Raw genomic sequence first — 24,985 nt, 5'->3', positions numbered from 1 at the left:
GATCTGTTTGTGTTTCAAATTCCACACTCCAATCTACTCCTGATAACCTTTGATTCCCTTACCTAACAAGAATCTATCTACGATAAAAACAAAAAAAAAATCTATCTACCACCATCTTAAAAAGATTCAGTGACCGCCCTCCCCTACTTTGTCTACCGCCTTTGGCAGCAGAGAGTTCCAAAGTCACACAACCCTCAGAGAGAAAATAATTCTCCTCGTCTCTGCCCTATAAGAATGACCCATAATTTTAAAACAGTGCTCCCTGGTCCTGGACTCACCTACAAAAGGAAACATCCTTTCCACATCCACCTCGTCAAGACCATTCAGGATCTTATATTCTTCAATCAAGTCACCCCTCACTCTTCTAAACTCCAGTGGAAACAAACCAGCCTGTCCAACCTTTTCTTATAAGACCACCCGCTCATTCCAGGTATCAATCTAGTAAACCTCCTCTGAGCCGCCTGCAATGCATTTACACCTTTAAGTAAGAAGACCAAAACTGCGCACAGTAGTCGAGGTGCAGTCTCACCAATGCCATGTATAAGTGAAGCGTAACATTCTTACTTTTATGTTCAATTTCTCGCATAGCAAAAGCTAACATTCCATTAGCCTTCTTGATTACATGTTGTACCTGCATACTAACTTTTTGTAACTCATGCACGAGAACGTCTAGATCCCTCTGCACCTCAGAATTCTGCAGTCGTTCCCCGTTTAAGTAATTCTCTGCTTTTTTTATCCTTCCTGCTAAAGTGAACAACTTCACATTTTCCCACATTCTACCCCATCTGCCAGGTTTTTGCCACACACTCAAGCTATCGATATCTGTCTGCAAACTCCTTATGTTGTCTTCACAGCATACTTTCCTACCTATCTTTGTGTTGTTTGCAAACTTAGCAACCAAGCCTTCGCTCCCCTCATCTAAGTCATTGATGTAAACTGTAAAAAGTTGAGGCCCCAGCACAGATCCCTGTGGGACTCCTAGTCGCATCCTTATAATTGGACAAAGGCCCATATATGTGTACTCTCCGTTTTCTGCCAGCCAATCTCCTCTCCAGGCTAGTAGCCACAGCCATGGAAACTGCATAGAAACCTACAGCACAGAAGGAGGCCAATCAGCCCTGGTTGCCTGTGCCAGATCTTTGAAAGAGCAGTCATAATTCGTCCCACATCTGCCCTAACCCTGTAGGTTCCTGATCCTCAAGTCCCCGCCCAAATTCCTTTTAGGATTATTAAATGGATCATTTTTTGTTAAGGTTAAGTGTTCCAGACCCTGACTTTTCTGTGTGAAACAAAATGTGTCATCTCCCCTCTAGCTCCTTTGCCGATGATTTTTAAACCTCTGTTCTCTGGCTATTGACCTACTTCCCTGAGGGAATAGTTTTTCCATCTCTGCTTCATTAAAAACCCCTTTATTAACTGTGAAACCTCTTTCAGGTCACCTCTCAATCCTCTCTGTTACCAGGAGGGCGCGGTCCTATGTTCCCAACCTCTGCTCATAACTGAAGTTCCTTATCCCTGGTAAACCCCCCTCTGTATCCCCATTTGTGACTCATGGTTTCTTTTTTGCTCAGCAAGTTGTTTTTTTTTTCCATACCTCAGAGGTTTTTTTTTAAATTCATGTTTAATGTTGTGCCAATGTTTACCAATCTAAAATTTGATCAGCAGCCCTTTGGGTGAGAAAGATTTTGACATGTGGCATTCCCCCCCCCCCCCACCCCCACCGCGAAAAAGTTGGACAAGCCTGCTTTACATCTTCCTGAAAGTGTGGTGCCCAGAATTGTCCACAATACTCCAGCCGAAGCCTAATCAGTGATTTATGAAATTCAAGTACTAGTCTCTTTGCTTTTATATTCTATGCCGCCAATTATTAAAAACCAAATAACCCATGTGCTTTTTTAATCACCTTATTGACTTACCCTGCCCCCATGTGCTTAAGGACACTGGTCTCTCTGCTCACCTGTTGTCGCCATTGCTTTCTCCCAACATAGAACTACTTTGAGAGGTTGGAGAAGAAGCAAGCGGCTCTGGACTTGAACAATGAGGGCCCCAAGAAGGAGCGGACAAAGCTGATTACGCCGCAGGTGGCGAAGCTGGAGCACACCTACCGGCCAGGTAATTCCATATGGCTGCCTCCACGCAAAGTGCGGGCTCAGGTCAAGGGTCAGCATTGGAGCGGGCCGACGCTTGGCCCTCATGGACCTCTACTTTCTCAGCCATGACCTGTGGGGAGCGCCCACAGCTCCCTGCCCCCTGCTGCCTTCTAAACCCTTGACCTCCAACACCTAGAAGGACGTAGAAACTAGGAGCAGGCGCAGGCCATTCAGCCCTTCGAGCCTGCTCCGCCATTCAATATGATCATGGCTGATCTTCTAAGTCAACGCCATATTCCCGCTTTCTCTCCATACCCCCTTGATGCCCCTAATATCTAAAAATGTATCAATTTCTTTCTTGAATATACTCAGTGACCCGGCCTCAAAGCCTTCTATGGTAGAAAGTTCCACAGATTGACCACGCTCTGAGTGAAGTAATTTTTCCTGATCTCAGTCCTAAATGGACTGCCCCGTACCCTGAGACTGTGGCCCCTGGTTCTAGACTTGCCAGCCAAGGGAAACGTCATCCCTGCATCCAGTCTGTGTAGCCCTGTTAGAATTTTATATGTTTTAATTAGATTCCCCTCTCATTATTTGAAACTCTAGTGATTACAGGCCTAGTCAAACCAATCTCATGCAACAGTCCTACCATCCCCAATATCAGCCTAGTGAACCTTTGCTGCACTCCCTCTATGGCAAGTATATCCTTTCTTAGGTAGGGAAAACAAAACTACACGTAATACTCCACGTGTTGTCTCACCAAGGCCCAGTATAACTGCAGTGAGGTATCCCTACTTCTGAACTCGAGTCCTCTTGCAATGAAGACCAACTTAGCATTTGCCTTCCTAATTGCTTGCTGCACCTGCCTATTTGCTTTCATTGACTGGGACACCCAGATTCTTTTGTGCATCCACATTTCCCAATACACCACCATTTAAACAATACTTTGCCTTATGTTTTTCACACCGAAGCGTTTAAGCGTTTATCCACGTTATACTGCATCTTGCCATGTGTTTCCCCACACACACAATTTATCTAAATCGCCCTGAAGCCTCCTTGCATCCTGCTGTCAAATCTTAACCCTGCCCAGATTTGTGTCGTCAGCAAACTTGGAAACATTGCATTTGGTTCCCTCATCCAAGAGCAGCCGATGCATGGGAACAGCACCACCTGCAAGTTCCCCTCCAAGCCTCTCACCATGCTGACTTGAAATATATCACTCTTCCTTCGCTATGTCTGGTGCAAAATCCTGGAATTCCCTTCCTAACAGCACTGTAGGTCTACCTACAGCAGATGGACTGCAGTGGTTTAAGAAAACAGCTCACCGTCACCTCGAGGGCAGCAAGGGATGGCAATAAATATTGGGCTTAGGAGCGACACTTGCGTGCCAAAAAAACCTGCTGGTGCTGACGGCTCCTTTGTTGGTTTACAGTGCAGTTCGAGGGGTCCTTGGGTAAACTCACCGTATCCAGTGTGAACAACCCTCGGAAGATGATCGACGCCGTGGTGACAACACGCACAGATGATGACGTAAGCACTAAAATTTGTCTATTGTCTTATTTATTTTTCTTTGTTCCTTTTGAACCTTCATTGCACCATGGTCCCTGGGCACTGACTATTCTCTGTAACAAAGAGCTCGCTTTCCCTCTGCAGTTCCACGCTACTTCATCCGTGGCTCAGCTGATGGAATTGTTCCATTGCTCTGACTCAGAGGCCCTTGTCTATGGGAGGCCCCAGTCCAGGGATTCAAGCCCTCAGAACCCAGGGGGACATTCCCCTGTTGCTAGCATTGAGAGAGTGCTGCACTGTTCAAGGGGGTGTGTGTGCAGGTGCACCAGGCTAATTTAAAGTCATCATTGGGTAAAATAGAGGCCAAGCTCAACAGGTTTCCTTCGCTGACACTAAGGGAGGGGAGGGTATTTCTGGAGCTCTCCCTTCGCCCTGAAACCCCTTCCACAAACATTCACTCCCTCCACCGCCGACACACAGTAGCAGCAATGTACAATCTACAAGATGCACTGCAGCAACTCACCAGGGCTCCTTCGACAGCACATCCCAAACCTACAACCACTACCATCTAGTAGGACAAGGACAGCAGATACATGGGAACACCACCCCTTGGAAGTTCCCCTCCAAGTCACTCACCATCCTCACTTGGAAATATATCACTGTTCCTTCACTGTTGCTGGGTCAAAGTCCTGGAGCTCCCTTCCTAACAGCACGATGGGTGCACCAATACCACATGGAGTGCAGCAGTTCAAGAAGGCTGCTCACCACCACCTTCTCGAAAACACTTGGGGTGGGCAATAAATGTTGGCCCAGCCAGTGACATCCACATCCTGTTAAAATTTAAAAATGAGGGTTACAGGTGTATCTGGAGATACCCCTCGCACTGACACTGGGAGATGGGGGTTACAGTTGTACCTGGAGATCTTGTCCCGGAGTGATACTGAGAGATGGACTGATGGTTGCAGTGTTTCTGGAGATCCCTGTCGCACTGACAATGGGGAAGCGGCCATGGGTTACAGCTGTACCTGTAGACGTACCTTGTACTGACGCTGAGTGACAAGGATTACAGGTGTATATGGAGACCAGCCCGCTCATACTGACGCTGAGAGACAAAGGTTACAGGTGTATATGGAGACCAGCCCCCTCATACTGACGCTGAGAGACCAGGGTTACAGGTGTATATGGAGACCACTCCCCTCACACTGACGCAGAGAGACCAGGGTTACAGGTGTATATGGAGACCACACCCCTCACACTGACGCAGAGAGACCAGGGTTACAGATGTATATGGAGGCCACTCCCCTCGCACTGATGCTGGGAGACCAGGATTACAGGTGTATATGGAGACCACTCCTCACGCTGACGCTAAGCAACAAGGGCTTCTGTGTACCTGGAGACTACTGTCCCCTGTGTCATAGCCCCAGCTGCTGTTTTCTTGTAAGAAGTTGGTTGTGACTAAGCGTGGTTGTATCATGGAAGGTTGAGGCTGATCTTCCTGGGTATATTTGGAAGTCCGTGGTGAGTTTCGTTACAGTCTCTGATCCTCTGCCCTTTCTCCCCATAGGAAACAAAAGAGAAGCAAGTGCGGGACAAGAGGCGGCAGACACTTTTTGCCATTGAACAAGTAAGAGACCTGCGTCCCGACATCCCGGAGGCCTGCGTCCTGACACCCCGGTGACCTGCGTCCCGACGCCCTGGAGACCTGCGTCCCGACAGCCCCGGTGACCTGCGTCCCGACGCCCCGGTGACCTGCGCCCCGACGCCCCGGTGACCTGCGCCCCGACGCCCAGGTGACCTGCGCCCCGACGCCCAGGTGACCTGCGTCCCGACGCCCCGGTGACCTGCGTCCCGACATCCCGGTGACCTGCGTCCCGACATCCCGGTGACCTGCGTCCCGACAGCCCGGAGACCTGCGCCCGACACCCCGGAGATCTGCGTCCCGACGCCCCGGAGACCTGCGTCCCGACATCCTGGTGACCGGCGTCCCGACGCCCCGGAGACCTGCGTCCCGACGCCCCGGAGACCTGCGTCCCGACGCCCCGGAGACCTGCGCCCGACGCCCCGGTGACCTGCGTCCCGAATTCCCGGTGACTTGCGTCCCAACATCCCGGAAACCTGCTTCCCGACATCCCGGTGACCTGCATCCCGACGCCCCGGTGGATGGGATGCTCACCTCTTTTGTGAAAATTTTTGGAATTTTGATCAGATGGTATAAATGCTGAAGTTAAATTTAGTCCTCAAGTCTTACCCCGTCCTGTGTTATTGACTGTATCTCAACTGATGTTAATCCAGCTCCCTCACACTGTCACTCAGTAACCCCTCTCCCCCTGCACCCTGTGTTGCTGACTGTATCTCTACTGATGTGAATCCAGTTCCCTCACACTGACACTCAGTAACCCCTCTCCCCCAGCACCCTGTGTTACTGACTGTATCTCTACTGATGTGAATCCAGTTCCCTCACACTGACACTCAGTAACCCCTCTCCCCCTGCACCCTGTGTTGCTGACTGTATCTCTACTGATGTCAATCCAGTTCCCTTGCACTGTCACTCAGTAACCCCTCCATGCCCAGCGCCCAGTGTTACTGACTGTATATCTACTGATATGAATCCAGCTACTTCACACAGTCACTCAGTAACCCCTCTCCCCCTGCACCCTATGTTACTGACTGTATTTCTACTCATGTTAATCCAGCTCCCTCACACTGTCACTCAGTAACCCCTCTTCCCCTGCACCCTGTGTTACTGACTGTATCTCTACTGATGTTAATCCAGCTCCCTCACACTGTCACTCAGTAACCCCTCTCCCCCAGCACTCTACGTTACTGACTGAATCTCTACTGATGTGAATCCAGCTCCCTCACACTGTCACGCAGTAACCCCTCGCCCCCTGCACCCTATGTTACTGACTGTATTTCTACTCATGTTAATCCAGCTCCCTCACACTGTCACTCAGTAACCCCTCTCCCCCAGCACCCTACGTTGCTGACTGAATCTCTACTGATGTGAATCCAGCTCCCTCACACTGTCACTCAGTAACCCCTCTCCCCCAGCACCCTACGTTGCTGACTGAATCTCTACTGATGTGAATCCAGCTCCCTCACACTGTCACGCAGTAACCCCTCACCCCAGCTCCCTGTGTTACTGACTGTATCTCTACTGATGTTAATCCAGCTCCCTCACACTGTCACTCAGTAATCCCTCTCCCCCAGCACTCTGTGTTACTGAGCATATCCCTACTGATATCAGTCCAGCTGCTGATCACTGTCATCTCACCCAGTCTGAGGTGAGTGATGACTCAAATTGGATGCAGTCCCTCTTCCTCCATGTAGCCAGCTGTGTTAAGAAATGACAATGTTAAAGTCTTGGATGCATTTAAGGGGAAGCTAAATAAACACACGAGAATGAAAAGGGGCAGAAGAGTCGGTCTCGGGGGAGCCTTGTGTGTGGCACAGACACCATCTGCAGGGTCGCGCAACCCCTTTCTGTGCCTTAAAGTGTTTCAGTGTTGGTTAGAAACCTCCACTCGGCTGCAGCGCGAATTGTCTTCTCTGGGCTGTGGAAGCATCGGAAAGAGAGAGTCCACGATATTCAGTCAGTACCTCTCGGGTCAGATTTGAATTTGCCACGCAGGGTGCATGGTCAGTCTCTGATGCCATTGCCTTCGCACCCACGCACGGATCTGGATACAACGCCCAGGCCGTGAGAGATCGGGGGGTGCGGAGGGCGAAAGGTCAGTGGTACAGTCCCAAGTCACGATGGTGCTGGGCTCGGAGGGGAACTTGCAGGTGGGGGCGTTCCCATGCATCTGTTGACCTTGTCCTTCTAGGTGGTCGAGGTTGAGGGTTTGGTAGGTTCTGTCGAATGAGCCTTGGCAAGTTGCTCCAGTGCATCTTGGACATGGTGCACACTGCAGCCACTGTGCATCGGTGGCAGAGATTCCTGGTTGGGGTTCTGTGGGTCGATAAAGCCTGACCCACGGCTCCAGTTTTTACAACATTGTCCCCCCTCCAGTACTGGGTTAGAGTGCGGTTGGGGGCTGTGTAAAATTGTTAGTGCTCCGAAAGATGCAGCCCGGTGTGGCTCTTGCTTGTAACCTATACTGATTCCTCCTCTCTGTCTGCCTGCCTCCCCCTGTCTCGTTCTCTTTACCCACCCCTCTCTTCAGACGTACAGTTTGGTGCTGGATGTGCAGGACTTGGAGAAGAAGTTCCTGCAAGTGAGTGAGGAGGAGCGGCCGGCCGTTTTGGAGCACAGGAAGGCCAAGATCATTCAGATGTACGAGAATTTGCGAGGGAAGCAGGCTCACGGCACGGAGAGGTAGGTGTGTGTGAGTGAGTTTTGGGAGTGAGGGTGTGAGTGTGGGGCCTGGAGGGGGTGCGGGTGTGGGGAGTGGGGGTGGTGCGAGCGTGGAAAGGCGCGCGTGTGTGTGTGTGAGGGGGGAGCTTCCGTACATGCGTGTGTGGGGCAGGGATTGGGGCGTGGAATAGAGGAGGTGATAGTGGTTAGGGTTGGACGTGTTCTGGAGAGGGAATCTGGGCGCTGGCCATATGGGGTTTAAGCTGAGTAACTAAGGGCGTTGGGAAACCTTGAGGATGGGTGGGAGTTGTTCTTTTTTCGGGGAGCCATGGCAGGTGTTGTAACCGCCTCCCTCTGTTCACAGAGTCACCGACGACCACTTTGTACAGATCATGTGCATACGTAAGGGCAAGCGACTGGCTGCTAAGGTCTTGCTCCTCCTCAGCACAGAGCAGGCTGCCAATGTGGTGCTGGCGACTGCCCGGAACCTCCCCTACCTGGTCAAGAAGGACAGTCAGGATGAGGTGAGTGGCTGCCCACTGGATGGAGCGGGCAGCATTCGGGGGTGAACCATGGGGCATCCGTGGCTCAATCGTTTGGGGGTGTGGGGTTTGGGGGGGGGGGGGGGGGGGGGGGGGGGGCGACCCAGTGCTTTCAGGTCAGGGGTCAAGGGTCGTCCTGTGGGGTGACTACGCAAATGAGACTCCAAAGGGCATTCCTCTCAGTGAAATATTAAATTCCAAGCCATCATTTCCTTTTCTCATGGATTGAGGTTGTGCAGAACCCACAGTGCAGGAGGAGACCACCCCGCACATCATGCCCAGACTGGTCCTTTTGAAAGAGCTCTTCAATTTATTCCCCTCCCTTCCTCATGACATAATAACTGGGAGTAGGATTGAGTCAGATGTCACCTCAAGTCTGCTCTGCCAGTCAGTAAAATCATAGTTAATCTTTTATCCCAGTGCCACTTTCCCATCCTATCTTTTGATATTTTTCTTTCAAGTATTCTTCCAATTCCCCTTTCGAAAGTTAATGTTGAATGTGCTCCCTTCACCCTTTCATGCAGCACTTTCCAGATCAAAACAGTTCATTGCGGAAAACATGTTTCTCGTCATCTCCTTAGTTCTTTTGCCAATCTCCTTAAATCTATCCCCTCTGGTTCCTGTCACGATTGAACCTGTTTCCACTATCCGTCAGACCCTGTATCACTATTGGATGAAGAACATTGCATTCTTCAAGTGTGTCAGCCAATATTCCCTTCCTCAGCAAACATCAAAAGATTTGGAAATATTTCTTCAAGGATGTAGCTCCAGGAGGAGGCCATTCAGCCCTTCGAGCCAGCTACGTAGGAAGAGGAGGCCATTTAACCCCTCCAGCCTGTTACACAGGAACGAGAGGTGGCCATTCAGCCCCTTTGAGCCTGTCCGGCCATTCAAATAAATCATGGTTGCATGCTATCTTAATTCTGTCCATCCTCTTGCTCCCATAACCCTTAATGACCACATCCAACAAAAGTCAGTTAGTCACAGTGTTAAAATTGTGAATTCACCCCCAGCCTCTACAGGTTTTTGGGGGAGAGAGTTTCCACTTCCCAGTACCTTTTGTGTGAAGAAGTGCTTCCTGGAATCGGCCCTGAAATTTTACGGTTGCATCCCGTTCTGGACAAATGGCCTTTCACTATCGACTTCATTAATCTCTTTAAACACCTGGGTTCGTCCACCTCTTAATCTTGGAGCATACAAGCCTGGTCTGTGCAACCTGGAGTCCCCATTTCACCCTTTATCATCTCAATTCCATCACTTGTGCCTGTTTCCCTAAATTCGCCACAAGTTTGAGGGGTAATGACTGTATGCGAGTCGTCGAAGCCTGTTGCATGATTTTGACTTCTGGCGACACAGCCAACAGGCCTCTCTCTGAACTGCCTGATTGTGAGTGGATGCTGCCCCAGACAAAATAAATTTACCACATTCTGGGAAGGGAGTTAATCACAGTCAGAGCCCCTGTTGACCTCAGCTTGTCTCTACTGTATCTAACCCCGTGCTGTACCTGTCCTGGGAGTGTTTGATGAGGACAAGGTAGAAGGAGCTTTACTTTGTATCTAACCCCATGTTGCACCTGCCTTGGGAGTGTTTGATGGAGACAGTGTAGAGGGTGCTTTACTCCGTATTTAACCCCGTGCTGTATCCGTCCTGGGAGAATTTGTTGGAGACAGTGTAAAGGGAGCTTTGCTCTATATTTAACCCCATGCTGTATGTGTCCTGGGAGTGTTTGATGGGGACAGTGTAGAGGGAGCTTTGCTCTGTACTTAACCCCGTGCTGTACCTGTACTGGGAGAGTTTGATGGAGACAGCGTAGAGGGAGCTTTGCTCTGTACCTAACCCTGTGTTGTACCTGTCCTAGGAGTGTTTGATTGGGACAGTGTAGAGGGAGCTTTACTCTGTACCTAACCCCGTGCTGTACCTGTCCTGGGAGTGTTTGATGGGGACAGTGTAGAGGAAGCTTTACTCTGTACCTAACCCCGTGCTGTACCTGTCCTGGGAGAGTTTGATGGAGACAGTGTAGAGGGAGCTTTGCTCTGTACCTAACCCCGTGTTGTACATGTCCTAGGAGTGTTTGACTGGGACAGTGTAGAGGGAGCTTTACTCTGTATCTAACCCCGTGCTGAATCTGCCCTGGGAGTGTTTGATGGGGACAGTGTAGAGGGAGCTTTGCTCTGTATCTAACCCTGTGTTGTACCTGTCCTAGGAGTGTTTGATTGGGACAGTGTAGAGGGAGCTTTACTCTGTACCTAACCCCGTGCTGAATCTGCCCTGGGAGTGTTTGATGGGAAAATGTAGAGGGAGATTTACTCTGTATCTAACCCGGTGCTGGACCTGTCCTGGGAGTGTTTGATGGGGACAGTGTAGAGGGAGATTTACTCTGTATCTAACCTGGTGCTGTACCTGTCCTAAGAGTGTTTGATGAGAACAGTATAGAGTTGGTTTGCCTGTATCTAACCCTGAGACTGTGTGAGGAGCGAATACGGTGCTGCGGGAGACTTTGCTCTCTGATGCCTGTGCAGTGACCCCTGCAGGGGACGGGAGGGGTGCAACTGAACAACGGCTGAGAGCTATACAGCTGGAAACCTGGGCGGTGGGGGAAATGTGGCTGGGTGAGGCAGCCGGGTGGCAATGAGATACGTTGGGACGAGATCCTGGCTTGTTGGCTGCTTTACCCAGCGACTCGATGCAGAGGTGCCTTCATCGTCTCCTCAGTGCGAGGGATTGAAGTTGTGAGAGAGAGCAGGGGGCTTGGGGTGGGGGGGGGTGGGGTCAGGGTCATGTATCTGAGCATGTGTTTATACCATTTGGCGCTGTGCCGTCAAGCTGCTGTCCTGTCTTGTTGCAGGCGCTGCCCTGCCTGACCGAGCCCTGCTCTCTGCTGGTCAATCGGCTCCCGTCCAGTGCGCTGACCGAGCTCCTTCAGCAGCTGACCGGCTCGGCTCACTCCGGCCAACCCGGGAGCCACTTCCCGTCCATCCTGCAGAACAAGGTAACAAGAATTGGCGGAGAGAAATGGGTGGGAATTGCTGGAGGCGGTGGCGGAGGGGGTGATGTTTCGGGGGGGGGGGGTCCACGGATGGGAATGGTTTGCGGGGGGGGGGGGGGGGGGGGGTGGCGGTGGGAATGATGAGTGGGGGGTTGGGCGTGAAATGGGGGAATAAGTGGGTATTGGAAGCAAAGGCGAATGGGGGACAGAGGGTAGGGTGAGCTGGCAGTATAATGGGGAAGGATAGGATGTGTAGTAAAAAGTAACAGATGGGGAGAGGGTTGTGTAGGGCGAGAGGAAGTTACAGAAATAGGGAGTGGTGCAGCAGCTAGAGGAACTCAGAGGGTTGTCGGAGCTGGAGGAGGTTACAGAGAAAGGGAGGATTCTAGGGGCTGGAGGAGGTCACAGAGATAGGGAGGGTTGTTGGGGCCGGAGGACATTACAGAGATAGGGAGGGTTGTAGAGGCTGGAGGGGGTTACAGAGATAGGGAGGGGTTTAGGGGCTGGAGCGGGTTACAGAGAGCGGGAGGGTTGTAGGTGCTGGAATCAGTCACAGATAGGGAGGGTTGTAGGGGCTGGAGGGGGTTATAGCGATAGGAAGGGTTGTAATGGCTGGAGTGGGTTACAGAGATCAGGAGGGTTGTACGTGCTGGAATCAGTCACAGAGATAGAGAGGGTTGTAGGGGCTGGAATCAGTCACAGAGATAGAGAGGGTTGTAGGAGCTGGAATCAGTCACAGAGATAGAGAGGGTTGTAGGGGCTGGAATCAGTCACAGAGGTAGAGAGGGTTGTAGGAGCTGGAATCAGTCGCAGAGATAGAGAGGGTTGTAGGGGCTGGAATCAGGCGCAGAGATAGAGAGGGTCATAGGAGTTGGAATCAGTCACAGAGATAGAGAGGTTCGTAGGGGCTGGAATCAGTCACAGAGATAGAGAGGGTTGTAGGGGCTGGAATCAGTCACAGAGATAGGGAAGTTTGAGGCCATGCAGGGATGTAGACGCAGGAATGGAGAATTTTGGAATCGAGGTATCACAGCCTGGTTTGGCCCACAGTTTGAGGGTGCGAGTTGAGCTATGGGGCAGTGATGTTTTGGTGATACTTGTATTGTGTTCTAATGTGGAAAGGACGTGCCACCCCCACCAAAGCACTTAACAGACGTGGAAGGGACAAATATTCACCCATGTAAAGGGACACCAGGAGGGGTGCGACTGAAGGAGTTTTGAATCAATGATACTCCAGTGCCCTAGCCAATATTTATCCTCCAATCATTATCAATTTTAAAAACAACAGATTATCCAGTCATTTTCGCATTGGTGTTTGTGGAACTTTGCTGTGTGCTAATTCTTCCATTACGACAGTGACTCATTTCAGTAAAGTACTCCATTGGCTGCAAAGTGCTTTGGGATGTCCTGTGGGCCTGAAAGTTGCCGTGTTGACAGAAGTACTCGGTCTTTTCATTTTAGTGTGTTTCTCGAATTGTTTTTGCCAGTTCGGACTGACATTGTTCTACATGATCCTGAGCCAAGGGGAGAGGTTACAGAGCTCAGAGGCAGCCAGCGAACTTATGCAGGACAACAGGTGGTGAGTCTCAGCCAGAAATTTTACCGACTCCATCTCTTTCCACTGCCTGATACTGGATCAGACTATTCACAACCTCAGGTTTTTTTCTTATTCATTCATAGGATGTGGGCGTCACTGGCTAGGCCAGCATTTATTGCCCATCCCTAATTTCCCTTGAGAAGGTGGTAGTGAGCTGCCTTCTTGAACTGCTGCAGTCCATGGGGCGTGGGTACACCAACAGTGCTGTTGGGAGTGGGGGTGTGCAAGGGGGTGTAATTCCAGGATTTTGATCTAGCAACAGTGAAGGAATGGCAATATATTTCCAAGTCGGGATGGTGATTGGTCTTGAGCAGAACATCCAGGTGATGAGCTGCTAACCACTGCATTAGCAAGAGTCCCAACTTCCACCTCCATATCATCCCGTTCCTCGCTGTTTACTACATTTCGAAGTTTTATGTCAGCCTCATGAGTGCACAAAAAGCTGGAACCTAATCAAGATTTTGAGGTGGTTAATCTGCACAACCTTTCTACATAACCTTTCACCCCCTTGTTAATCCTTGATTAACAAGTGGTTGTAGGATTATTGGGGGTAGGCAGGAATGTAGGGTTGAGTCTACATTAAGATCAGCCATGATCTTATTGAATGGCGGAGCAGGCTCGAAGAGCCAAGTGACCTACTCCTAATTCGTATTCGTGCATTCATACAAAAGATACGCAGCAGTGACTTAAAAACTGCAACAGTGTAAAGGGAGCTTTACTTCACATCTAACTCCAGCTGTATCTGCTCTGGGAGTGTTTGATGGGACACGATAGAGGGAGTTTAACTCTGTATCTAACCCTGTGCTTTGCCTGTCCTGGGAGTGTTTGATGGGAGTGTAGAGGAGGCTTTACTCTTTATCTTAGTAACCATGCGATTTCTGCCCTGGAAGTGTTGAATGGGCCAGTGTCGAGGGAGCTTTGCTCTGTATCTAACATGGTGTGTCTGAAATAAAATCAGAAAAAAAAACAAGAGGGCACAGATTCAAAATATTTGGTAAAAGGAGTAAATGTGATGTGAGGAAAAGTTTTTCACCCCAAGGATGGTTGGAGTCTGGAACAAACTTCCTGAAGGGGTGATGGAGACAGGTTCAAATGAAGCATTCAAAGGGGAATTGGATTGCTATCTGAAGGGAGAGAATGTGCAAGGTTATGGGGATGAGGCAGGAGAGTGGGACAAGGTGAAATGATCTTTCAGATAGCCAGTGCAGACTTGATAGGCCGAATGGCCTCCTACACTGTAAACATACTATGGTAGAAAGTTCTGGAAAAAGCAAACCTGGCAGCATCTGTGGAGAGAAGTTAAAGTTTTAACTTAAATATTACTCTTCTTCAGAACTGCTGTATCTGTCTGTATTTGGTGGGACAGTGTAGAGGGAATCTTACTCCATCCAACCTGTGCTATATCTGTCCTGGGAGAGTTTGATGGAACAGTGTAGAAGGAGATTTACTCTGTATCTAACCCCGTGCTGTACCTGTCCTGGGGACGTTTGATGGAACAGTGTAGAGGGAGCTTGAATCTATATCTAACCCTGTGCTAGAACGGCCCTGGTAGCTTTTGCTGGGCAAGTGTGGATGGAGTATCACTCTGTCTCCAACCCATGTTGTATCTTCTCTGAGATGTTTGAAGGGACAGTGCAGATGAAACTTTTCTAACCTGTGCTGTACCTGCCCTGGGAAATTTGACAGGACAGTGGGCTGGAGCTTTACTCTATATTAAACCCTGTGCTGTACCTGCCCTGGGAGTGTTTGATGGGGACAGCGTAGAGGGAGCTCATCTCTGTATCTAACCTCGTACTGTACCTTACCTGGGAGTGTTTGGTGGGGACAGCGTAGAGGGAGCTTATCTCTGTATCTAACCTCATGCTGTACCTTAACTGGAAGTGTTTGATGGGGATAGTTTAGAGGGAGCTTTACTCTGTGTCTAACCCCATGTTGTATCTGCCCTGGGAGTGTGTGATGGGGGACAGTGCAGAAGGAGGCGATGGCACAGTGGTATTGTCACTGGATTAGTAATGCCCTGGGGACCTGGGTCCAAATCCCGCCACGACAGATGAAATAAAAATCTGGAATTCACTAATGTCCTTGAGGGAAGGAAATCAGCTGTCCTTACCTGTGATCCAGACCCACAGCAATGTTGACTCTTAAATTCCTCTGAAATGGTCTAGCCGCTCAATTGTATCAAATGAAACCGGACAGACCACCCAGCATCGAAAATCACTGACAAATTAGTGCTCCTCCATGTTGAACACCACTTGGAGGAAGCACTGAGGATAACAAGGGCACAGAATGTACACTGGGCGGGGGACTTCAATGCCCATCACCAAGAGTGGCTCGGTAGCACCATTACTGATCGAGCTGGCCGAGTCCTAAATGACATAGCTGCTAGACTGGGTCTGCAGCAGGTGGTGCAGGAACCAACAGGAGGGAAGAATATAGCTCATCCTGCTGCAGTTGCATCTGTCCATGACAAGATCGGTAGGAGTGACCACCACACAGTCGTTATGGAGACGAAGTCCCGCCTATTGTGTTGTGCGGCACTTCCACCTTGCTAAGTGGGATAGATTTCGAAGAGATTTGACAGCTCAAGTCTGGAAAACTATGAGGCGCTGTGGGCCATCAGCAACAGCAGAATTGTACTCGAACACAATCTGTAACCTCAAGGCCTGGCATATCCCCCACTCTACCATTACTGTCAAGCCAGGGGATCAACCCTGGTTCAATGAAGAGTGCAGGTGGGCATACCAGGAGCAGCACCAGGCATACCTAAAAATGAGATGTCCACCCGTTGAAGCTATAATGCAGGACGACCTGCACCCCAAACAGCATACGCAGCAAGTGATAGAGCTAAGCGACCACACAACCAGACCAAAGCTCTGCAGTCCTGCCACATCCAGTCGTGAATGGTGGTGGACAATTAAACAACTCACCAGAGGAGGAGGTTCCACAAATATCCCCATTCTCAACTGTGGGGGAGCCCAGCACATCAGTGCGAAAGGTAGAGCTGAAACATTTGCTACAATCTTCAGCCAGAAGTGCTGAGTGGACGATCCAACTCAGCCTCCTCCGGAGCTCCCCAGCATCACAGATGCCAGTCTTCAGACAATTTGATTCGCTCTGTATGATACCAAGAAACGGCTGAAGGCACTGGATAGAGCAAAGGCTATGGGCCCTGACAATATTCCGCAATAGTACTGAAGACTTGTGCTCCAGAACTTGCCACGCCCCTAGCCAAGCTGTTGTTGTATAGCTACAACATTGGCATCTACCCAGCTATGTGGAAAATTGCCCAGGTATGTCCTGTACACAAAGCAGGACAAATCCACCCGACTATTTACCACCCAATCAGTCTACTCTTGATCATGAGTAAAGTAATAGAAGGGGTCATCAGCAGTGCTACCAAGCGGCTTAGCAATAACCTGCTCACTGATGCCCAATTTGGGTCCCACCAAGGTCACTGAGCTCCCGACCTCATTACAGCCTTGGTCAAACATGGACAAGAGCTAAACCCACGAGATGAGGTGAGAGTGACTGCCCTAGACATCAAGGTTGCATTTGACTGTGACTTCAAGGAGCCCTGGCAAAACTGGAGTCAATGGGTATCAGGGAAAAACTCTCCACCGGTTGGAGTCATACCTAGCACAAAGGAAGACGTCTGTGGTTGTTGGAATTCACCAAAGCTTCTTAGACAGCACCTTCCAAAACCCATGACCTGTACCATCTAGAAGGACAAGAGCAGCAGATAGATGGGAACAGCACCACCTGGAAGTTCCCTTCTAAGTCACTCACCATCCTGACGTGGAAATACATCACCGTTCTTTCACTGTCACTGGATGAAAATCCAGGAACTGCCTTCCTAACAGCACTGTGGGTGTACCTACACTTCATGGACTGCAGCGGCTCATGAAGGTAGTTCACCAACACTCAAGGGCAAGTAGCGACGTGCAATAAATGCTGGCCTAGCCAGCAAAGCCCACATCCCATGAATGAATAAAAAAAACTCTTCCCCCACATGCTGTACCTGTGCTAGGAGTATTTGATGGGGCAATGTACAGGGAGCTTTACTGTATATCGAACCCAGTGCTGTATCTGTCCTGGGAGTGTTTGATGGGAACAGTGTAGAGGGAGCTTTACTCCGTATCTAACCCCGTGCTGTACCTGTCCTGCAAGTGTTTGATGGGGACAGTGCAGAGGAAGATCTACTCTGTACCTAACTTCATGCTGTACCTGCCCTGTGTTTCATGGGAACAATGTAGAGCGAGCTTTCCTCTGTATCTCACATTGTGCTGTATCTGCCTGAGAGCGTTTGATGAGACAGTGTAGGGGGAGCCTTACTCTGTATCTCAATCTGTGCTGTACCTGGCCTGGGAGTGTTTGGTGGGACAATGTAGTGGGAGCTTTACTCTGTATCTAACCCCGTGCTATACCTGGCCTGGGATATTTGATGGGGACAGTGTAGAGGGAACAACTTTGCTCTGTATCTAACCCATGTGGTACCTGTCCTAGGGAGTCTTTCAGAGGGCTGCGTTCTTGGCGGCTGGTGAATGTATGATCTTTTCGAGTTTAGCCTCAGTGGACTTGTTCTTCTGATCGCTCTCTTCTCCCACTGTTCAGGACTGAATTGGTGTTTGCCGTGACCCGGGAGCTGCTGAAGGTTCCACAGGCATCGCTGGCCAAACCTTCGTTCATGCCCACGAATCTCCTGGCGCTGTTCTCCCATTATGTCGACAGGCAGACGCTGAATGTGCTGGAGTCCAAATTACAGTAAGTATCAGGCAAGGACAAGAGAGCACCAGAATTGCTGGCGATGCAAACTGGCTGCGGACAGAAAGGAGGGGACTGTCTTTTCAAACTGCGCCCCTTGCAGCCTTGGGTCGTCCCAAAGCATTTCCCAGCTGCAAATACTTCATGGAGACTATGACTCAAGGAACCAGAGCAGGAGTAAATTATTTGTCCCTTCAAGCCGGTGCCATCATTAGTTAAGATCATGGCTGACCTGCATCAGCTCCACTTTCTCGCCCTATCCCCATGTCTCTTGATTCCCTTAAATCTATCACTCACTCTTTGAATATACCCAGCCGCTGAGTATATTCACAGTCTGCTGGGTTGGGAATTCCAAAAATGCGCACAACCCTGAGTGGCCACTTGGGTTGAAGCATCCATTCATCACGTGAGTGTGAAAGGTAAAGAATGAGGAAGGTTTTGGGCCATTTGGGGATTTTGCTCGATGGGAATGAACCAACCACCCTGAGGTTGAAAGACCAGACCGGCCGCACCCCTGGTGTCCTGTTTGCGCTCAAGATGAGCTTCCAATCCCATCCCTGCGCCATCACAAAATCTCTTAGCACAAAAGAGGCCCTTCGGCCCATCGAGTCTGCGCCGACATGTGAGAAACACCTGACCTAATCATGTTATTAAATGGCAGCTGTTTGGCACAGGTGCTCAGCCTCATCACCTCATTCTCATCTTGGTTACCTCTTGGCTACTCTATTGCTCTCTTGGCCTCCCATCTTCCACTCTTGTCAAAAAAAACTTTTTGCCTCATGTTCTAACTCGCACCAAGTCTTGTTCGCCCTTCAGCACCACCTTAACCCTAACTCACCACCCCAAGACTCCATGCTTGGTGGCCAACGTTGGCCGCCAGCCCAGCAGCACCTCAGTTTTAAAATTCTGTGCTTATTTTCAAATTCCTCAATGGCGTCACCCCCCCTCCTATCTCTGTGATCCCTTCAAGCCCCCTGCAACCCTCTGAGATCTCTGCACTCCCCCAATTGTGGCTCCTTACTCATCCCCTGATTTTAAACGCTCCGCTGTTGGCGGCCGTACCTTCAGCTGCCTGGGCCCTAAGCTCTGGAATTCCCCCCCTAAACCTCTCCTCTTCAATCTGTTTCCCCCTTTAAGATGCTCCTTAAAACCTGTTTGACTCTTATGTCCCACCGCCGCCTTTTGTACTGAAGAGTAGTTGCATTGGAGACAAAGCATGAACTCTTGTTTCTCTCTCCACAGATGCTGCCAAACCTGCTGAGTTTTTCCAGCACTTTTTTTTATTTCAGGTCTCCAGCATCTGGAGTATTTTGCTTTTGTCTCTTTATTTAGTTTGGTCTTTGTTTTGCTTGACATTTTCTTCCTGGGATGTTTTCCTCAGTTAAAGCTGCTGTATAGATAGACACTTGTTGACGTTGTTGGCTGACCCACTGCTCGACCCTATTCCCAACGTGCCTCCGCCCTGGCCCCACCCCCCAAACCCCCCTCCCACCATCAGAAAAAGGAGCCCTTCCTCCCCTCTGTCTGAGTTGACCCTCCAGGCCCCAGGGGGTGAAAGGTCAGAGAGCAAGTGGGCCCTTGTTTCCCCCACTCCTCGCGCATTGTAAAATGGCAGCTGTTTGACTCAGCTTGTTGATCGCCTGACTCGGTCGAACGCCTCTGACACTCATTCTCTTCTCTCTTTCTCCCCCACCCGGCAGGCTCTCTGGAAAGCCACGGTAGAAGAGGGCACAGAACGGGTGCCCCTCCAGTCGATGTGGGGCACCCCCCGCCCCTCCCTCCCACCAGCTGCCATGGCACCCCGGGCGCATGGTCTTCACCGGCGACCAGGAGCAGGCAACAAGCGCCGAGCGGCTTCCAGTTAAACCGAACTTTCCTACTTTATTTTTCTAAGATCCCGGGTGGGTGGGTGGGCGGGTGGGCGGGCGGGGGTGGGGAGAGGGTGGTGTCGGCGAATGGAGGGAGGAGGCTTGTTCCCTCTCCCCTCCCCCTCTCCCCAGTGCTGACATGGTGTGGAAGAGGAGTTTGGTGGGGGTGTGGGGCGTGGTGATGCGTTGTGGGTTTGGCGGGTCGTGGGTAAGCGACCGGCGGCGTATTTCGAGTGTTGCGGTGAGGCCTGGCTTCAGAAGGGAGTTGGCAGCTCGCGGAATGGGGACGCTGCCCCCTTTAAGGCGAGATGTATGGGGCGAGATGGCTTTTGGGAGCCGAGGGAGGGACGTGCGAATCCGGGTTGTTGGGTGCGGCAGTGAGAGGCGAAGAGCAGGTGGCCAAGCCGATAGCCGCAGGCCATGAGCTAAGGCACCACGAAAAGCGCCCCACCCCCCACGCCATGTTCACTCGCGCCAGTGCGCGAGCTCCGAATTCGCGCCCGGCTGGCATGGAATTCCGGTTGCCAATGAATTCACGCCCCTTTCACGTTGAATTCGCAGCCAAATCCGCAAATGAACTTCAGTTCGCATTGGATTCATATCCAATCCGCAAGGAATTTTAACCTGCGTATCATATCCGTTCACGTCGACTTTGCGTCCGGTTCACCATGAGTTTCCAAGGGGGGTGGGAATGAACTGTCGCCCCCACCCCAGCAAACACACGTCACCGTCGGTAACAGTTCACAGCACGTTGGCGCCCGGCTCGCCCTTCGTTTCGGCTCCCGTTGAATCACGACCGGCAGCAGGCTGGTGCGGTGAAACCCCAGCGGCCTTCACATTGTCAGCCTCTCCCGGAGCACCAGCCCGAATGTCGTGCTCCCTGACATGGCGCCAAAAATCTTGGGCGGGGTATAATCTGTCGCAGGTGCTTTGTGGGCGGAGGAGCAAGGGGCATGGAGGAGGAGGAGACGTGTGTAACTTCCCTGTCCTCTCGGCCTTTTTCCCTCCCAGTTTCCTTGCCTTTTTCGTTCCCGCCCCACCCTGCGTTCGTCATTTTTAAACAGAGCAGCGGCGGGGAGGGGGGGTGGGGTTTAAGCCGCTCTGGAGGCAGAGAGAGAGAGAGAAATGGGAGTTTTCTGTTCCCCCCCCGCCCCCTCCATCTAATCCCTCAACACCCCCCCCCCCCGCCCCAACCAACCTCCTGGTTGGATTTCTGCCGATGCCAAGGGTGGGCGCCAGTCTTGGTGCAGTCACAAGAGGGCTCTGTCAGTCAGGGTGTCTGTGTGTGTGTGTGTATTTGCCTGATTGGCAAACGCTCACAGTGCCAACGGATTCACCCGCAGACAGAAGCTGTGCTGTCCCGGCCGGCTCCAGACGCAGTGAAAAACGCGGTGCTTGGCCTCCTTTGCGTTCATTCCCTCAATCGGGCTGGGGGGACCTTTTCAGTCACTTGGTACTCGGCCAGTTCTAAGCTGTTTGTCTTTTTAATTAAAAGCGGGGGGGTGGGGTGGGGTGGGGTTAGGGTCGGGGGGGGCGGTGTTGTAAATAATGAAATTCGCACTTGAGGTGAAGAGGGTGGGGTGCGGCCGGGGCACAGCTCGGTTAGGCGCTGGATTATGCAGCGGGGAACCCGAAGCCGGGCACGTGGGAGATTGTCGCTCGAGACATTGCAAGACGGGCGTGTCAGCTTGATCGGAGGTCTTTGGATTGGAACACGTACCCACCCCGCCACCCCACCCCCTCCGACGCTGTGCTGTTTTGGGTAGTCATGTGTCTTCAGGATATGAAGCAGTGATGATACTTGAGCTGCTTTTTATATATATTTATATATATGAAGCGATTTTTCTTTTTTTAAGCGGACACCCATTAACCCGCTGCATTCCTGCAGGTATAATCCGCACAGCATCTTTAACTCGCTGCACACGGCAGCCTCTGCACCCACAAATGTTCAGACACGTCCGATTGGGGACGAGGGGGCAGCTCCCTTTTCGAAAGCTGCTCTCGCCTCAGTTGAATCGGGTAAGGCTGAAGGGTCCTCTGAAACTCGTCTACCCATCGTTCCCCTGTTCCCCAACCACCCCCCCGCCCCGCTCCACTGCCTTCCCACTGCCATACATGGTAGGTGCCAGTCTCAGCTTGGTAGTGAAGTAGCGGGACTCGGGCAGTCTCAAGTACCCAGGGGGGGCATGGTCGTTGCGGTGGTGGACTGCTGCAATTTGTCCTGGCGTCTTTGGGGTTTGATTGTAGGAAGCATTCCGGCTTCATGATTGCTGAGTAACAAACATGCCCGCACCCCCGCCCCCCACAAAACCAACAGTTAGTACCCCCCATCCTTCCCATTGTGCGGGTGCCATGATCCCAGTGATCCAACGCACTGCCATTGTGTAGAGCCTAGGTGCAGAAATCTGGGGATGCTTGATCTCACCGCAGACATGTGGTACTGCAGAGGTCAGCGGGAGCTGGATTCAGGGTTGGGGGGAGGGTGGTGGTGGTGGGCGTTGCAGATTGAAGTGGGGAGGTTGTTGGGGTAGGATGGGTGGGCAACCACTTCAGCACCGTGAGAGTCTCGTACCCACCTCCCCGGACCGGGCAGAGTGGCCAGTGAGCCTGAGGGCGCCCACTGGGTTCAGCTTCGTAACGTCTCCCCGAATCGACCGAGTTCCATGGGGGCTGCGGCGGGGGGGAAGTCAAACCGATGGGGAGACCTGCGGGGGGTGTTATTGGTGGGGTGGGGGCAGTTGGGGTGGTGAACAGGGCGGTGCAGGTTTCCAGATTGTTGCTCTGGGATAAAGCATTTTGCGATTTGGTCGGCAGGTGGATTTGTTACGTAGGCTGCTATGTTACATTGGGCTTGTTCAAGGTCAGAGTTGTATAACTGGCTCCGATTGATAAGGCGTTGTATTATTGGGATTATATGTCACTGGGCTGCTTGTATGAATACACAAATCTATTATATATCTCCTTTTGGACTTTACTCAGTGTGACATTGTGTCACTTGCTGAAGAAATTGCATCTTCTGACCCGGGAATGTCTGAAATCTGCTATCGAGTTTGTACTTGGACTTCTCAGTGGCCAGGAATCCTAAGTGTTACCAAATGTCACTCCCTCCCCTGCCCCCTCACCCACCCACCTCAAAAACTGGCCTGTCCAGCCTTTGTTTCCACCATCTCAGAATCAGGCCAAGACCTAAGAAAGGCCCAGGCTCCAATCCGGGCCTGTGTTGAATATCAACAGGCCTCAAGGAATAATGCTCTCTCTAGTTTTGCTTCGCTGAGTGCAGCCTGTTCCTTGCGCTGCACAAATTTTAAAGGGACTGCTGCTTAAGCACAGCCTGTTTGTCTCCTGCATAGCGCATTCCCAATAACCCCGAACAATCCTCAGCCTCTCGGAGCCAGTTCGGGGAGGGGCGTGGGGGATGCACCGATCTAGTTTCTGGCTTGGGCTCGGTCTGAAGGAGCTGAATTAACCAAAGCAGAGGTACAGTTAGTAATATAGGGTGCTGGCGTTACTGAGTGACAGTGTGAGGGAGCTGGATTAACATCAGTAGAAATACAGCCAGTAACAGGGTGCTGGGGAGAGGGGATACTGAGTGACAGTATGAGGGAGCTGGATTAACATCAGTAGAGATAGTCAGTAACAGGTGGCTGGGGAGAGGGGTCACTCAGTGACAGTGAAGGGGAGCTGGATTAACATCAGTAGAGTTTCAGTCATTAACAATGGTGCCTTCTTGACAGCCTGTGCTGCAGCCACTCCCAGATGGGGGGTTGCTCACTTTGATAGGGGGCAGGTGCCCCCCCCGATGCCCCACTGTAGCATTGCCCAGCACTCGATGCATTGTTGGGTGGGGGGCATGGAAGGCTGCAGAGCTGCCGAGAATGGTAACATCTCACTTTGCCATTGCCGGCGATGTGATCGTCCCACTGCCTGGGTGGGTGGGGGAGTGTGAGCTAGGTCAGTTACGGATGCTTTACCCGGTTGCCATCATCTGACGCCCTAGGTAACCCCAGGCAAGCAGGTCGTGCAACTGAAGCTGGCAGCGGCCCATCCCACTCCCTCCTGCGCTAACTCGAACAGTGACCTTCCATTCCCATAACTCCCTGTCTGTCTGTCAGTGCCCTTCCAGTAGCAGCTGGCCTTGCACTCTGCCTATTTGTGGCATACCATGTTCGGACATACACACATTCTCGCCATCCCTCCCCGTCCCAACCTGGCAGGTGTTCTGTCCCTCTGCACCCGCCGTCACTATGTCCCCATACCAACTCTCTCTCTCGAACCCCAACTGGGGTGGCTGTTACCCACTTTTCCAGGGTCCTCCCACCTCAAAGTGGCCTGACTCAGATGTGGAGACGATTTGCTCAAGCAACCTCTGAGGGGGAAGGAGAGAAGAAAAGACGAGACTCTAATCTCTTGGCTCCTTCCCCAACCACAATCGCCCCGCCAGGTTAGTCCACTCCTAGTGACTGTACACTTGATTCTTTATCGGGAATGTGAACTCTCACTTTATAAGAGAAAAGATCATTAAAATATATTTTAACAAGTTGCCTTTTTAAGTACCTTATGGACGGGTTAGAAAGATGTAGGGTTTAGCTGGTAATGAATCCTTAACCTCTTACCTGTGTGTGTGAAGGTGACATTGGTTAAACCTAGGGCGATATTTGTTATGCCCTCAAACACACACAGCCTGTGCTGGGATCTCATTTTCTTTTTCTTCAGTTTCCTTTACCCTCCCTCACCTCTTCTCCTGTCACTCTCTGGGTGCACTCTTGCAAGTGTGATTGCTCATAACATGGAAAAGCGTTTTTGCTTTTACAAAATATATTCTAGTTCTGTTTTTAAACCAAAATTAAACATTATGTTTTTTGCTTTCATTAAAAAAAATACAACTTGGGAACTTGGTGCCGCGTGTCTTATTTCTGAAAGGGGTCTGAGGTTGGCGAGAGGTGCTTGCAATAAATGATCGTCCAGAGATCTCTTCCACCCCCACCCCCAACACCCCCAGGACCTGGGCTGCCCATTAAGCCCCAGTTTTGATGGCGGTGGTTGGGGGGTGGGGGGATGAATGGCCCGTTTCCCTAATAGGGACACTGGGGTGGCTTCAGTGCGACCAAGTGGGAACACAGCAACAGGCAGGGGAGGCCATTTAGCCCCTCCAGTCTTTTCATGCTATTCAATGGGATCATGGCTGATCTGTGACCCAACTGTGTACACCTGCCATTTTCCACCTAATACCTTTCATTAACAGAAACCCCTACTAATTTTGGAGTTAGAATTAACCAGCATCAGCTGCTGTTGGCAGAAGACAGTTCAAAATTCCTGTCATCCTCCGTGCAAAGAA

The 24,985-nt window shown here is 51.1% G+C and overlaps 1 protein-coding gene across 1 annotated transcript in view; it reads left to right on the top strand.

Annotated features, from left to right (window-relative positions):
• The window catches only part of patl1 (PAT1 homolog 1, processing body mRNA decay factor), a 50,171-nt gene extending 30,496 nt beyond the window's left edge, over nucleotides 1–19,675 (top strand). Inside the window, exons 11-19 of the mRNA XM_041173978.1 lie at nucleotides 1,989–2,112; nucleotides 3,523–3,620; nucleotides 5,164–5,223; nucleotides 7,766–7,917; nucleotides 8,261–8,420; nucleotides 11,284–11,427; nucleotides 12,912–13,003; nucleotides 17,633–17,782; nucleotides 19,483–19,675. Coding sequence (XP_041029912.1) covers nucleotides 1,989–2,112; nucleotides 3,523–3,620; nucleotides 5,164–5,223; nucleotides 7,766–7,917; nucleotides 8,261–8,420; nucleotides 11,284–11,427; nucleotides 12,912–13,003; nucleotides 17,633–17,782; nucleotides 19,483–19,504 — 1,002 coding nt within the window. The 3' untranslated portion in view covers nucleotides 19,505–19,675. The remainder of the gene's footprint in view (nucleotides 1–1,988; nucleotides 2,113–3,522; nucleotides 3,621–5,163; nucleotides 5,224–7,765; nucleotides 7,918–8,260; nucleotides 8,421–11,283; nucleotides 11,428–12,911; nucleotides 13,004–17,632; nucleotides 17,783–19,482) is intronic.
• Nucleotides 19,676–24,985: the final 5,310 nt, after the last annotated feature.

Source organism: Carcharodon carcharias, chromosome 24 (genome assembly GCF_017639515.1).
Source record: "Carcharodon carcharias isolate sCarCar2 chromosome 24, sCarCar2.pri, whole genome shotgun sequence".
NCBI lineage: Eukaryota > Metazoa > Chordata > Chondrichthyes > Lamniformes > Lamnidae > Carcharodon > Carcharodon carcharias.
The sequence above is the reverse complement of the archived record's forward strand: the minus strand, read 5'-3'. Positions and strand labels throughout refer to the sequence as shown.